The sequence below is a fragment of the Schistocerca nitens genome, chromosome 8 (genome assembly GCF_023898315.1).
Source record: "Schistocerca nitens isolate TAMUIC-IGC-003100 chromosome 8, iqSchNite1.1, whole genome shotgun sequence".
NCBI classification, from domain to species: Eukaryota; Metazoa; Arthropoda; class Insecta; order Orthoptera; family Acrididae; genus Schistocerca; species Schistocerca nitens.
Window position 1 is genome coordinate 483,408,923 of NC_064621.1, and position 12,332 is coordinate 483,421,254.

General features: G+C 41.1%; 1 protein-coding gene across 1 annotated transcript in view; it reads right to left on the reverse strand.

The window, feature by feature from the left end:
* LOC126199201 (single-stranded DNA-binding protein, mitochondrial) overlaps nt 1-12,094 on the reverse strand; it is a 48,125-nt gene extending 36,031 nt beyond the window's left edge. The window contains exons 1-2 of the mRNA XM_049935980.1: nt 11,735-12,094; nt 11,563-11,656 (exon numbers count right to left, since the gene is read on the reverse strand). Coding sequence (XP_049791937.1) covers nt 11,563-11,656; nt 11,735-11,749 — 109 coding nt within the window. The 5' untranslated portion in view covers nt 11,750-12,094. The remainder of the gene's footprint in view (nt 1-11,562; nt 11,657-11,734) is intronic.
* Nucleotides 12,095-12,332: the final 238 nt, after the last annotated feature.

Sequence of the window (12,332 nt, forward strand, 5' to 3'; positions counted from 1 at the left end):
ACTGTCTACACTTAAACCCAACAATCAAAAATACATTGGACAGTAGTGGTAAAGTGACCTCACAGAAATTGATATTGACCCGCAGCCAACTACACAGCTTACAGACAGGCAGAAAACCAATATACATAACTTCATACACAAGAACCCAACAGGAAGGAATTTGAAACTTAAAAGGACATTGACACAAGGAAGAAAACATGTGCAAAGTGAAACACTGATGAAGTTTAGGGAAGATAGAAAGAACAAGAAAGCCAGGTTCCATGTGCTTCTTAGAGGGCAAAATGCATATTAAGCGGAATCTGCCACGTTGACGACATCATGGGTTAAAACTGACGTGTGGTACTGCAGTCTTTGGTTGGGTGGTCATTGGGATTCAAATGCATTACACTAGACTCTTGCTAATCCGGCCAATCCTGGTACATATGGGTGCCGGATTATTGAGAGTCTGAAATCTATTTTATTCATTTCTTTGTTTTTTATTTATTCTGAAAACATAGGGGATATAGTGCTGTACGGTACTTTATTAAACCAAAGGATACAATTTTAAAACATAGAGGATATACTTTATTACATCCAAAAATATATTGATTTCCAAGCAAAACCTAGTCCTTGACTGAATACTGTACATAATTATAGTCTTATTACTCACTGTGACACATGTCCCTAATTTCTAACTGTCACAATGACGACATGCGATGGTGGCATTCTTTATCACGCAACCGCTTTACAACCATTACATCAGTACTCCATGTATCTGGTTGTTGCAAAATGTATTCCAGGAAGACCGCGGCAGCCTCAGCACCAGCAATTTGAGAAATCATCTTGCTCTCTCCTCCTGCATCCTCTTCTTTATCACATTCATTATTACTTTCTTGCACACTTTTGAATATTTATTCATCTGTTAAAGTTTGGTCTGTATTGCAGTTTTCCTCATTCAGCCACTTAGTATCATCATCCTCAATTTCTTCTCCTCCTGGAAGGTTGTGGAACATGTCAGTGTACAAAGTAATTGATAATTCCGATTTGACTGGCTCAACGCTGTCACTCACTACTGGATTCACTTGGCATTAATGGATGGCCACAATTTTCTCCAGCTCTTTGTTATGGTAGCATTCTCCACTTTATCCCATGCTTTGGCTGCTTGGAAAACAACATCACATATGTTAATTGCTTTCCACACCTACAGCATAGTCTCAATAGAGTTGTTTTCACTTTTGTTCAGCAAGGAGATGAGAAGTGAATGTCAATAATGACATTTAATTGATTCTAAAATTCCCTGTTCCATGGGCTGAATTAGGGCTGTTACACTGGGTGGGAGAAAGAGTGCTTGTAAACCATCGGACTTTAGAGAAACATCTGAAGGATGACTGGGAGCATTGTCAATTATAAGGGTAGCTTTCAGTGGAAGCTTTTTCTTCTTTAGCTCTTTTCTCACTGCTGGTACAAACGTTTCATGGAACCACCGAGAGAATATTTGTATGTCCATCAACGCTTTCTTCGGAGCATAATACTGCACTGGTAGAGTGCAGTCAGTGTGTTGAAAACAACATGGATGTTGGGATTTTCCAACCATCATAAGCGGTAGTTTATAACTCTCATTTGCATTACAACACACCATTAATGTTACGCGGTGTTTCTGTTGCTTATAACCATGAGCTTCCTTCTCGTTCTTGGCAGCTAATGTTTTTGAAGTAAGCATCTAGTAAGAGACTTGTTTGATCAGCATTATACAAGGCATCAGCAGTTAAATCTTCTTCCTCTGTTATCTTCCGTATCTTGCTTACAAACTCATCAGCTTCCTTATTGTTAGCTGAGCGACTTTCTCCGGTGACTGTCAGCTGCCATATGCCATGTTGTTTTTTCCAGTTTGATAGCCAACCTACACTCGCTGCAAACAAGTTACTACCACCAAGTTGTTTGTTAAATGCAACTGATTTTTCCTTTATAATTGGGCCACTGACTGGAATTCCTTTACTGTGTTGTTGTGTGAACCATCTATAAACAGCTATGTCCAGTTCTTCATTCTCACTCTTTCACTCCTAACTCACCATCCATTTGTGTTGAGTACTGTCGAATAACATCATCTTTCTTTTTGATGTCATAAGTTGCTTGACCCCCCCCCCCCCCCATGAACCATGGACCTTGCCGTTGGTGGGGAGGCTTGCGTGCCTCAGTGATACAGATAGCCGTACCGTAGGTGCAACCACAACGGAGGGGTATCTGTTGAGAGGCCAGACAAACGTGTGGTTCCTGAGGAGGGGCAGCAGCCTTTTCAGTAGTTGCAGGGGCAACAGTCTGGATGATTGACTGATCTGGCCTTGTAACACTAACCAAAACCACCTTGCCGTGCTGGTACTGTGAACGGTTGAAAGCAAGGGGAAACTACGGCCGTAATTTTTCTCGAGGGCATGCAGCTCTACTGTATGGTTAATGATGATGGCGTCCTCTTGGGTAAAATATTCTGGAGGTAAAATAGTCCCCCTTTCGGATTTCCGGGCAGGGACTACTCAAGAGGACGTCATTATCAGGAGAAAGAAAACTGGCGTTCTACGGATTGGAGCCTGGGAAGTCAGATCCATTAATCGGGCAGGTAGGTTAGAAAATTTAAAAAGGGAAATGGATAGGTTAAAGTTAGATATAGTGGGAATTAGTGAAGTTCGGTGGCAGGAGGAACAAGACTTTTGGTCAGGTGAATACAGGGTTATAAATACAAAGTCAAATAGGGGTAATGCAGGAGTAGGTTTAATAACGAATAAAAAAAATAGGAATGCAGGTAAGCTACTACAAACAGTATAGTGAACCCATTATTGTGGCCAAGATAGACACGAAGCCCATGCCTACTACAGTAGTACAAGTTTATACGCCAACTAGCTCTGCAGATGACGAAGAAATTGAAGAAATGTATGATGAAATAAAAGAAATTATTCAGATAGTGAAGGGAGATGAAAATTTAATAGTCATGGGTGACTGGAATTCGGTAGTAGGAAAAGGGAGAGAAGGAAACATAGTAGGTGAATATGGATTGGGGCTAAGAAATGAAAGAGGAAGCCGCCTGGTAGAATTTTGTGCAGAGCATAACTTAATCATAGCTAACACTTGGTTCAACAATCATAAAAGAAGGTTGTATACATGGAAGAATCCTGGAGATACTGAAAGGTATCAGATAGATTATATAATGGTAAGACAGAGATTTAGGAACCAGGTTTTAAATCTTAAGACATTTCCAGGGGCAGATGTGGAATCTGACCACAATCTATTGGTTATGAAATGTAGATTAAAACTAAAGAAACTGCAAAAAGGTGGGAATTTAAGGAGATGGGACCAGGATAAACTGGCTAAACCAAAGGTTGTACAGAGTTTCAAGGAGAGCATAAGGGAACAATTGACAGGAATGGGGGAAAGAAATACAGTAGAAGAAGAATGGGTAGCTTTGAGGGATGAAGTAGCGAAGGCAGCAGAGGATGAAGTAGGTAAAAAGACGAGCGCTAGTAGAAATCCTTGGGTAACAGAAGAAATATTGAATTTAATTGATGAAAGGAGAAAATATAAAAATGCAGTAAATGAAGCAGGCAAAAAGGAATACAAACGTCTCAAAAATGAGATCGACAGGAAGTGCAAAATGGCTAAGCAGGGATGGCTAGAGGACAAATGTAAGAATGTAGAGGCTTATCTCACTAGGGGTAAGATAGATACTGTCTACAGGAAAATTAAAGAGACCTTTGGAGAAAAGAGAACCACTTGTATGAATATCAAGTGCTCAGATGGAAACCCAGTTCTAAGCAAAGAAGGGTTAGCAGGAAGGTGGAAGGAGTATATAGAGGGTCTATACAAGGGCGATGTAGTTGAGGACAATTTTATGGAAATGGAAGAGGATGTAGATGAAGACGAAATGGGAGATATGATACTACGTGAAGAGTTTGACAGAGCACTGAAAGACCTGAGTCGAAACAAGGCCCCGGGAGTAGATAACATTCCATTAGAACTACCGACAGCATTGGGAGAGCCAGTCCTAACAAAACTCTACCATCTAGTGAGCAAGATGTATGAGACAGGCGAAATACCCTCAGACTTCAAGAAGAATATAATAATTCCAATCTCAAAGAAAGCAGGGTTGACAGATGTAAAATTACCGAACTATCAGTTTAATAAGTCACAGCTGCAAAATACTAACGCGAATTCTTTACAGACGAATGGAAAAACTAGTAGAAGCCGACCTCGGGGAAGATCAGTTTGGATTCCGTAGAAATATTGGAACACGTGAGGCAATACTGACCTTACGACTTATCTTGGAAGCTAGATTAAGGAAAGGCAAACCTACGTTTCTAGCATTTGTAGACTTAGAGAAAGCTTTTGACAATGTTGACTGGAATACTCTCTTTCAGATTCTGAAAGTGGCTGGGGTAAATTACAGGGAACAAAAGGCTATTTACAATTCGTACAGAAACCAGATGGCAGTTATAAGACTCGAGGGGTATGAAAGGGAAGCAGCAGTTGGGAAGGGAGTGAGACAGGGTTGTAGCCTGTCCCCGATGTTATTCAATCTGTGTATTGAGCAAGCAGTGAAGGAAACAAAAGAAGAATTCAGAGTAGGTATCAAAATCCATGGAGAAGAAATAAAAACCTTGAGGTTCGCCGATGACATTGTAATTCTGTCAGAGACAGCAAAGGACTTGGAAGAGCAGTTGAACGGAATGGATAGCGCCTTGAAAGGAGGATATAAGATGGACATCAACAAAAGCAAAACGAGGATAATGGAATGTAGTCGAATTAAGTCGGGTGATGCTGAGGGTATTAGATTAGGAAATGAGACACTTAAAGTAGTAAAGGAGTTTTGCTATTTGGGGGGCAAAATAACTGATGATGGTCGAAGTAGAGAGGATATAAAATGTATACTGGCAACGGCAAGGAAAGCATTTCTGAAGAAGAGAAATTTGTTAACATCGAGTATAGATTTAAGTGTCAGGAAGTCGTTTCTGAAAGTATTTGTATGGAGTGTAGCCATGTATCGAAGTGAAACATGGACGATAACCAGTTTGGACAAGAAGAGAATAGAAGCTTTCGAAATGTGGTGCTACAGAAGAATGCTGAAGATTAGATGGGTAGATCACATAACTAATGAGGAGATATTGAATAGGATTGGGGAGAAGAGAAGTTTGTGGCACAACTTGACTAGAAGAAGGAATCGATTGGTAGGAATGTTCTGAGGCATCAAGGGATCATAAATTTAGCATTGGAGGGCAGCGTGGAAGGTAAAAATTGTAGAGGGAGACCAAGAGATTAATACACCAAGCAGATTCAGAAGGTTGTAGGTTGTAGTAGGTACTGGGAGATGAAGAAGCTTGCACAGGATAGAGTACCATGGAGAGCTGCATGAAACCAGTCTCCGGACTGAAGACCACAACAACAACAACAACAACAAGAGAGGCCAGACTACTGAGGGCCGGATTAGCGAGAGTCTAGTGTAGTTGCATTTTCAACAGTTAACAGATTCAGTTGTCCGCACACTTCAGATGGTTACCTGTACCATGGACACTTTAAATGGAAGTTTCTCATACTTTATGTACAGTTTTTCCACTGCATGTTTGCCTTTTTGTGGGTGCAGTGGAGAAATACAGTTTAGGATGCAGCCTTTAAGAAATCTGTTGGCATGGAGAGATGAAGAACTGCTTTATATGGTGCAATTTTGTAAGTAAACTTGCCTGCCTCTCTGTCAAGGTGTCTTTTCAACAGTTTATGCAAACAACATTAACAGAAAGAGGGTGTTCGAGAAGATTTCGTGATTGCAGCTGGTTGTCATACGCTTCACTCCACAATATTTCAACTGGACACCTTCAGATGAGCCATCAAAGACTGACAAAGATGTTCTCCATTTTGCCTTATATAGTGTGCTGATAGTATTGCCGTGCATGCATCAGTAATGATGGCAGAAGGACCACACCGCTCGGTGGCAGCGCTGTCATCAGTGGAACTAGAAGGATCAGCTGTCTTTGGTGTTGCCACTCGCAGCAGTCATCCAAGTATTCTGGAGTCTTTGTCTGGAGCAAGTCTTTGGAGAAGACAGGATTCCACACATTATCCAACTGGTAGCCACTGTCACGATTCTTTAGATTTTCCGCGATTCATATTTCAACGAATCCTTTTATAATTGAGTTCCAAAAAGCTGTTATTGTGGCCAAAACTTATGTTTTGTCATACTCCATTGAATGTTCATCGGAATTACAATGTTCCGCAAATGCAGACTTGCTGGGTTGCAGAAGACGAGTACAAACATTTACATTCGGTGCGACATTCTTCCACAGTGCTTGTTGTTTGTCCTATATAGGGCATACCACACGAGTAAGGTATTTTGTAAATTCCTACCTTCCACAATAACAAGGTATCATTCACTTATCCCTGGAGGTCCGAAATCTTAGATTGGTGGATGAAATTTACTACAGATCGTTGCTATTTTGAAGGAAACATTTCCAAGAAAGAAAAGCTAGGGACTTCACTGGTGTGAGGACTGTATTCTCTGAATGTCTCTCTCCTTAGCGTATGAGGTTTGTTTCAGCACCTTAACTATTTTTACTCTTTTACAAAATAATGTGACACAAACTTTCTGGCATATTACAACTGCGCACTGGACTGGGACTTGAACCTATAATCTTCATTTCCCAGGTAAGTGCTCTACAGCTGAGCTACTCAAGCATGACTCACGACCTGCCCTCACAGGTTTACTTACCTCATATACTACCTTCCAAACTGCACTGAGGTCCCCCTCGAAACTTGCAGGACTAGCACTCCTGTAAGAAAGTATATTGTGGAGACATGGCTAATCCCCAGCCTAAGAGACATTTTCCGTATGAATTTTTCATGCTGTGGCGGAGTGTACACTGATATGAAACTTTCTGGCAGATTAAAACTATAAGCCGGACCTGGACTCAAACATGTGATCTTTGCCTTGTGTGGGTAAGTGCTCTTCCGGCTAAGCTACGCAAGCATGACTCACAATTCATCCTCGCAGCCTTACTTCCATCAGCACTTCATCTCTCTTCTTCCAGGAGTGCCAGTCCTCCAAGTTTTACAAGAGACCTTCAGTGAAGTTTGGGAGGTAGAAGATAAGGGACTGGCGGAAGCAGAGCTGTGAGGACAGGTAATGAATCGTGCCTTGATAGCTCAGTCAGTACAGCACTTGCCCACTAAAAGCTAAGTGCCAGGTTTGAGCTTCGATCCAGTGCACAGTTTTAATCTGCCAGGAAGTTTCATGTAAGCTCACACACTGCTGCAGAGTGAAATATTTGTTCTGAAAATGTGACACTTTCACACAGAATGAGGTGTTTGGTAGAACATTTCATCCAAACTTTTGGACAATAATATTTTATCCTCAATTGCTAACATGGCATGACTGCAATGCTGCATATGGGAAGACATCCACAATTTGACAGGACTAGATCTAATGAAGACTAACATTCCCTTAATTTATTCTGGAAATACTGGTGTGTTTAAAAATCAACGAAAAAACTGTTGTAGTTCGCTACATACATTCCTCCCATCAGTGGACAGACCCTTCTTAACTCTCAGTTCCAGAAAACAATATCTTTTTCTGGAAAACTTACACCATGTTTTACAACTATGTCATAATCTGACATCAGTATAAGTGTTTCATTTGAAAACAAGATAATTTATTGGAAAGCAACACACGGTGCTTGGTACTGCTTCAGTTGAAAACAATGCATAGTACACTGCAGAATGAAGAGTCTATTCTCATTTTTACTTCCGAACACTATGCCATTTATGAAACAACACAAATTCACCCAGAAGAAGATCTCATTAATAGATATAAATAATTTAGGAGTAAAGAAGACCACTACTGGCACACATGTCTGTGTCCCTATATTGTGACCAAAAGCAGACAAAACTTGGAAAGACTTGAGAACCCGTGGAGACCGGCCATAGCATCGACAGTCAGCTGCCAGAGAGTAACAGGTAGACAGCAAGAGAGAAAGTCAGACAATGGAGGTGGCACAGCAGAATGACAAGTCAAGTGAGCAAACCAAGATCAAACACCAAGACAATGATACATAGTGAAAGCAATACTGTAGCACAGAGAAATCAGAGTTGACTGTCAAGTTGCTGCTATGCTGGCTTCAAAGGGAAACTGTGAGCATCAATAGGCTGTCACATCATGTATATCTCTGTGGCGGACGCTCATGGTGGAAACAGCAGCGCCTGCAGATGCTCCCTAGCAGCTGTCATTGATTATAAATCATCGAACGACCTTCAAATATGCCGAGCCAGGATACCAGATCCCCTGAAAAGGACTTGTAGAGCTCGAATCGCCTCAGCTGATGCTGGGGAAGGTGAACAGGTGGCACAGGCTGAGGTCTAGCATAGATGCCCACCCACAGGGAGGAAAATACTGGGGGACCTACCCACATGCTGCGAGACTGGCTGACTGGCCCAGAGCGTCAACAGTGAGCCACCAGCGAGCAACAGGTGGACAACAAAAGAGAGACAGACAGATAACGAACATGGCACGACAGAATAACAAGTCCAGTGGGCACATCCAGGTCGAATATTAAGACATAGTGAATTCAGAACAAAGATGAGTAGTGAGATCAATATTGTAGTGCAGAGAAATCATAACTGACTGCTGAGCTGCTGCTCTGCTGGCTTTAAAGGGAAGACACAAGCATCGATAGGTCGGCACGGTGGCCACGTTTCTGCAGTGGTACTAGCACTGCCAGCAGCCAGAGCTGTGCCGGCTAGCGTCTGTCATTGATTTCCAATCAGCAAGCCTTCAAACACAATGGGCCGGGATACCAGCCCCATGCGTGGTGCTGGATGGATGCTCATCATCAGAATTGCAGTTCGGCATGTGGCTTGGGATGGGGTATGGTTTAGATATTTTGGTTTCCAATTCTGTGCATCCTGTATTCCATTACTTTCAGCCACTAGACTCCAACAGGATAAATGAATTTGAAATTTGCCTTATCCCAATAAAAATGGAGCAACCACATATACCAAATTTATTTTGGTTTTTGACTGCAGCTGTGCAAAGTAGGTGGACTTACATTCATATGTATCCAAGTTCTGGTTTTTATCCCCAAAGGATGCTCTAGACACTACTGCTAACCCAGGGGCTGCAGTTTCCACACATCCAAACACATGTGACTGCAGATCACATAAAATATAACAAAACCTATCAGTGTGGTAACAGCCAATATTTTCCTTCCAGAAGCATGCATCTGAAAGTTGCAATCTGGAAAGAGTTAATGTGGCAGAAGAGTGTGCAACAATATGAAACTTCCTGGCTGATTAAAGCTGTGTGGTGGACTGGGATTTGAACCCGGATCTCAGCCCTTTGTGGGTAAATGCTCCATCAGCTGAGCTACTGCTCGTACGGTCTTTCATGGGTAATCAGTGCACTCTTGTCAATCTGAAGGAAACCTGAATTGTAGTGTCACCTTTATACTTTACATATCTTCTAAACACAAAGAAATTACATAATGCAATGGGATAGTGAGAATTCTCTGTTGTTGGTTTTGTGATGTGAAATCTGGTTCTAACAAGAACAAGGCCAGGCAGTTTTCTTATAGATTTCAATAATTTTCAACAAGACCTTTCAATAACGCCACACACCTGTTCCCTGCAAAGCTGTAGATTAAATTTATACATACTGCAATGTGCTGTGATTGTCTACCATGGTGTAGTGTTTACGACTGCTGGCCAGCGACGTTTCAGTCACCAGTCTAATTCACATCTATGGCAATTATTTATCGTTTAACATTTGTGATTCTGAGACTTGCGTATTTATGGAATATTGTACTTTCTAGAACACACTATGTACGTATAAACAGGAGAACTTTGGCCGAGAGAGGCAGTTCAACTTCATGTGTACTTGCGTCTGCATTCCATAAATGTTCTTTCGGTGTGAATTATTATTGTTGATGACCCTCCTCTCATAATTGGTACAAGATTGTTGATTGTAAATGGCAGTTTGTTAGAGATGCATTAACGTGACTTCAATAAGGCTTGCAAAAGTCATCATCTCTATTGGAGTACAAACAACACACACACACACACACACACACACACACACACACACACACACACACCATTTCTATTGGAGTACAAACACACACACACACACACACACACACACACACACACACACACACACATTGGTTGGTTGATTGATTTGGGGGAGGGGACTAAGCAGCAAATTATTGATCCCATAGGATTAGGGCAGGATGGGGAATGAAGTTGGCCGTGGCCTTTCAAAGGAATGATCCTGGCACTTGCCTAAAGCAATTTAGGAAAATCGCGGAAAACCTAAATCAGGATGGCTGAACGCAGGTTTGAATCTTGTACGAGTCCAGTGTGCTAACCACTGTGCCCCCTCACTCATTCTGGGCGTGCACACACACACACACACACACACACACACACACACACACACACACACACACACAAAGAGAGAGAGATGTCTAGGTTCATACATTATAGACAACTGGCATGCTCACAAACGCATAAAGACCTTCAGGATGAGAAAAAAATAGTTGACTACACTTTTTCCTTTTTTTATAATTACGAAGAAATGGAACCTTACGGCTTTACAGAGGCATGTTTAGTACAATAATGTATAAAGTTAATTGTCCATAAACTTAGTAAAGTTACAGCTCAACAAGTTCACATAATCTCTGTCTCTTCTATGTACCGTGTCACATCAAGAATAAGCATGTGAAAAATAGTTTGATATCAACATGTCAAATTTAAAATAAATAATATAGTGTATTGAATATAAGTGCTCATGCTCACATAATAAAAGAAACAAGCATTTAACTGTGTCTTTAATTATTCATGAATCCTGTAACAGTCCTAAACATTGACTTGTGGGAAATTTTAGGTGGCAATTTTAATCTTATTAGCGCCAATGGTAAACTCCACCAACTGTATAATAGAACGAACACACAACGGCCTTAATTCATGTATCGTAACCTCCATTGGTAAACTACAAGCTATTTACTGTCTTCAACCCACAAAGTAAAAAACTGTCACAACTGGCGTAATGAATGTAATTATGTTAAGAGGGGAAGAAGTATCTGCAACTATTAGCTAGTGTAGCTGAAAAATGAACATTGAATTCCCTCAGTTTCGATGTGTAACTTCATTTGTCGTTTGCATTTTTTCTATGAAGCTCGTTAAACGTAATTATATGATCTGTGATACTGATGTATCTGTTAACCACGAATTAAAAAGGTTCATGGCGATAGCGTTCTCTAGCACACATGACTACCAGCCAACACTACTACATCGTTGGACCAAGGTTTCGGCAGAGTAGATTGTGGGGCGGTATTGGGGGAAGTATGCGATTAGCACACTTAACGTCATTTTAGAGATCAAAATCTGTTCTGCTTGCCAACTGTCTTCACGAGAAGCGGAATGGATGCAGTGCCAATCTTTAGGAATACCTGTGAAGAATACGTAGGCCTACAAGTTCTTGCTGTGGATGAAATACGCTAACTGCTCGACCACATACGGTAGATGAAACAAAGGAGGCACAGTAGTTCTTATACTCACTTTTCTCGATGTTCGATGTTTCAAGTTTCTCGGCAAATTGTCTGTTACATCGCAAAACCGAGGAGCACAACTGCTGTCTCAGGAACCCTGAAAACTGCCATGCGAGCGCATAATTCGTCAGACAGCTGCTAAAATACAAGAGCGCTGTAGATTTTGATGGTGTAAAACTTACCTTTCTGCAAAACATGATTAAGTTGCTTACACCAAATAATAATAAACTATTATTCTCGTCTCCTACTCTCCCTCCCAATATTTTCAAACATAAGTCCCAAAGTTAACATCTGGACAGTGCTTTCAGTTCAAGAATTTTTTTGTGGATCGAACAAGTATAATCGACATGGCCGAATTTAGGAATAGTATTTAAAATGGGAGGACACAATGGTATCAATCAGTCCTTGTTTAGTATTTTAAAAAGATACCCTGTACGATATTTCAACCATCCAGAAGTTAATGTGAACTGCGAAAACTGTCTGAACGGCATCTGAAGATGTCTGGCAAGCGCGTAGGTACTACCGGCTGCAATCCGAAACCACACGCCACGAGCTCTTTCACCATTCGATTTGCTAGGTATCGAGCGTTCATTTGCGAATGTTATGTTGACATTCCATAAAAAGAAGCTTTCCCTCTTGAGGGGTTCCTGCATGTACAGCTTACTCAGTCATGTCGTCTACTTTCTAATTTCCATTAAATCACCAATGAGCTTTAATCCACATAAGTGTAAATCGCTTTTGTATTCTTAACAATTCATCATAAATAGGTCGAATCTTCAG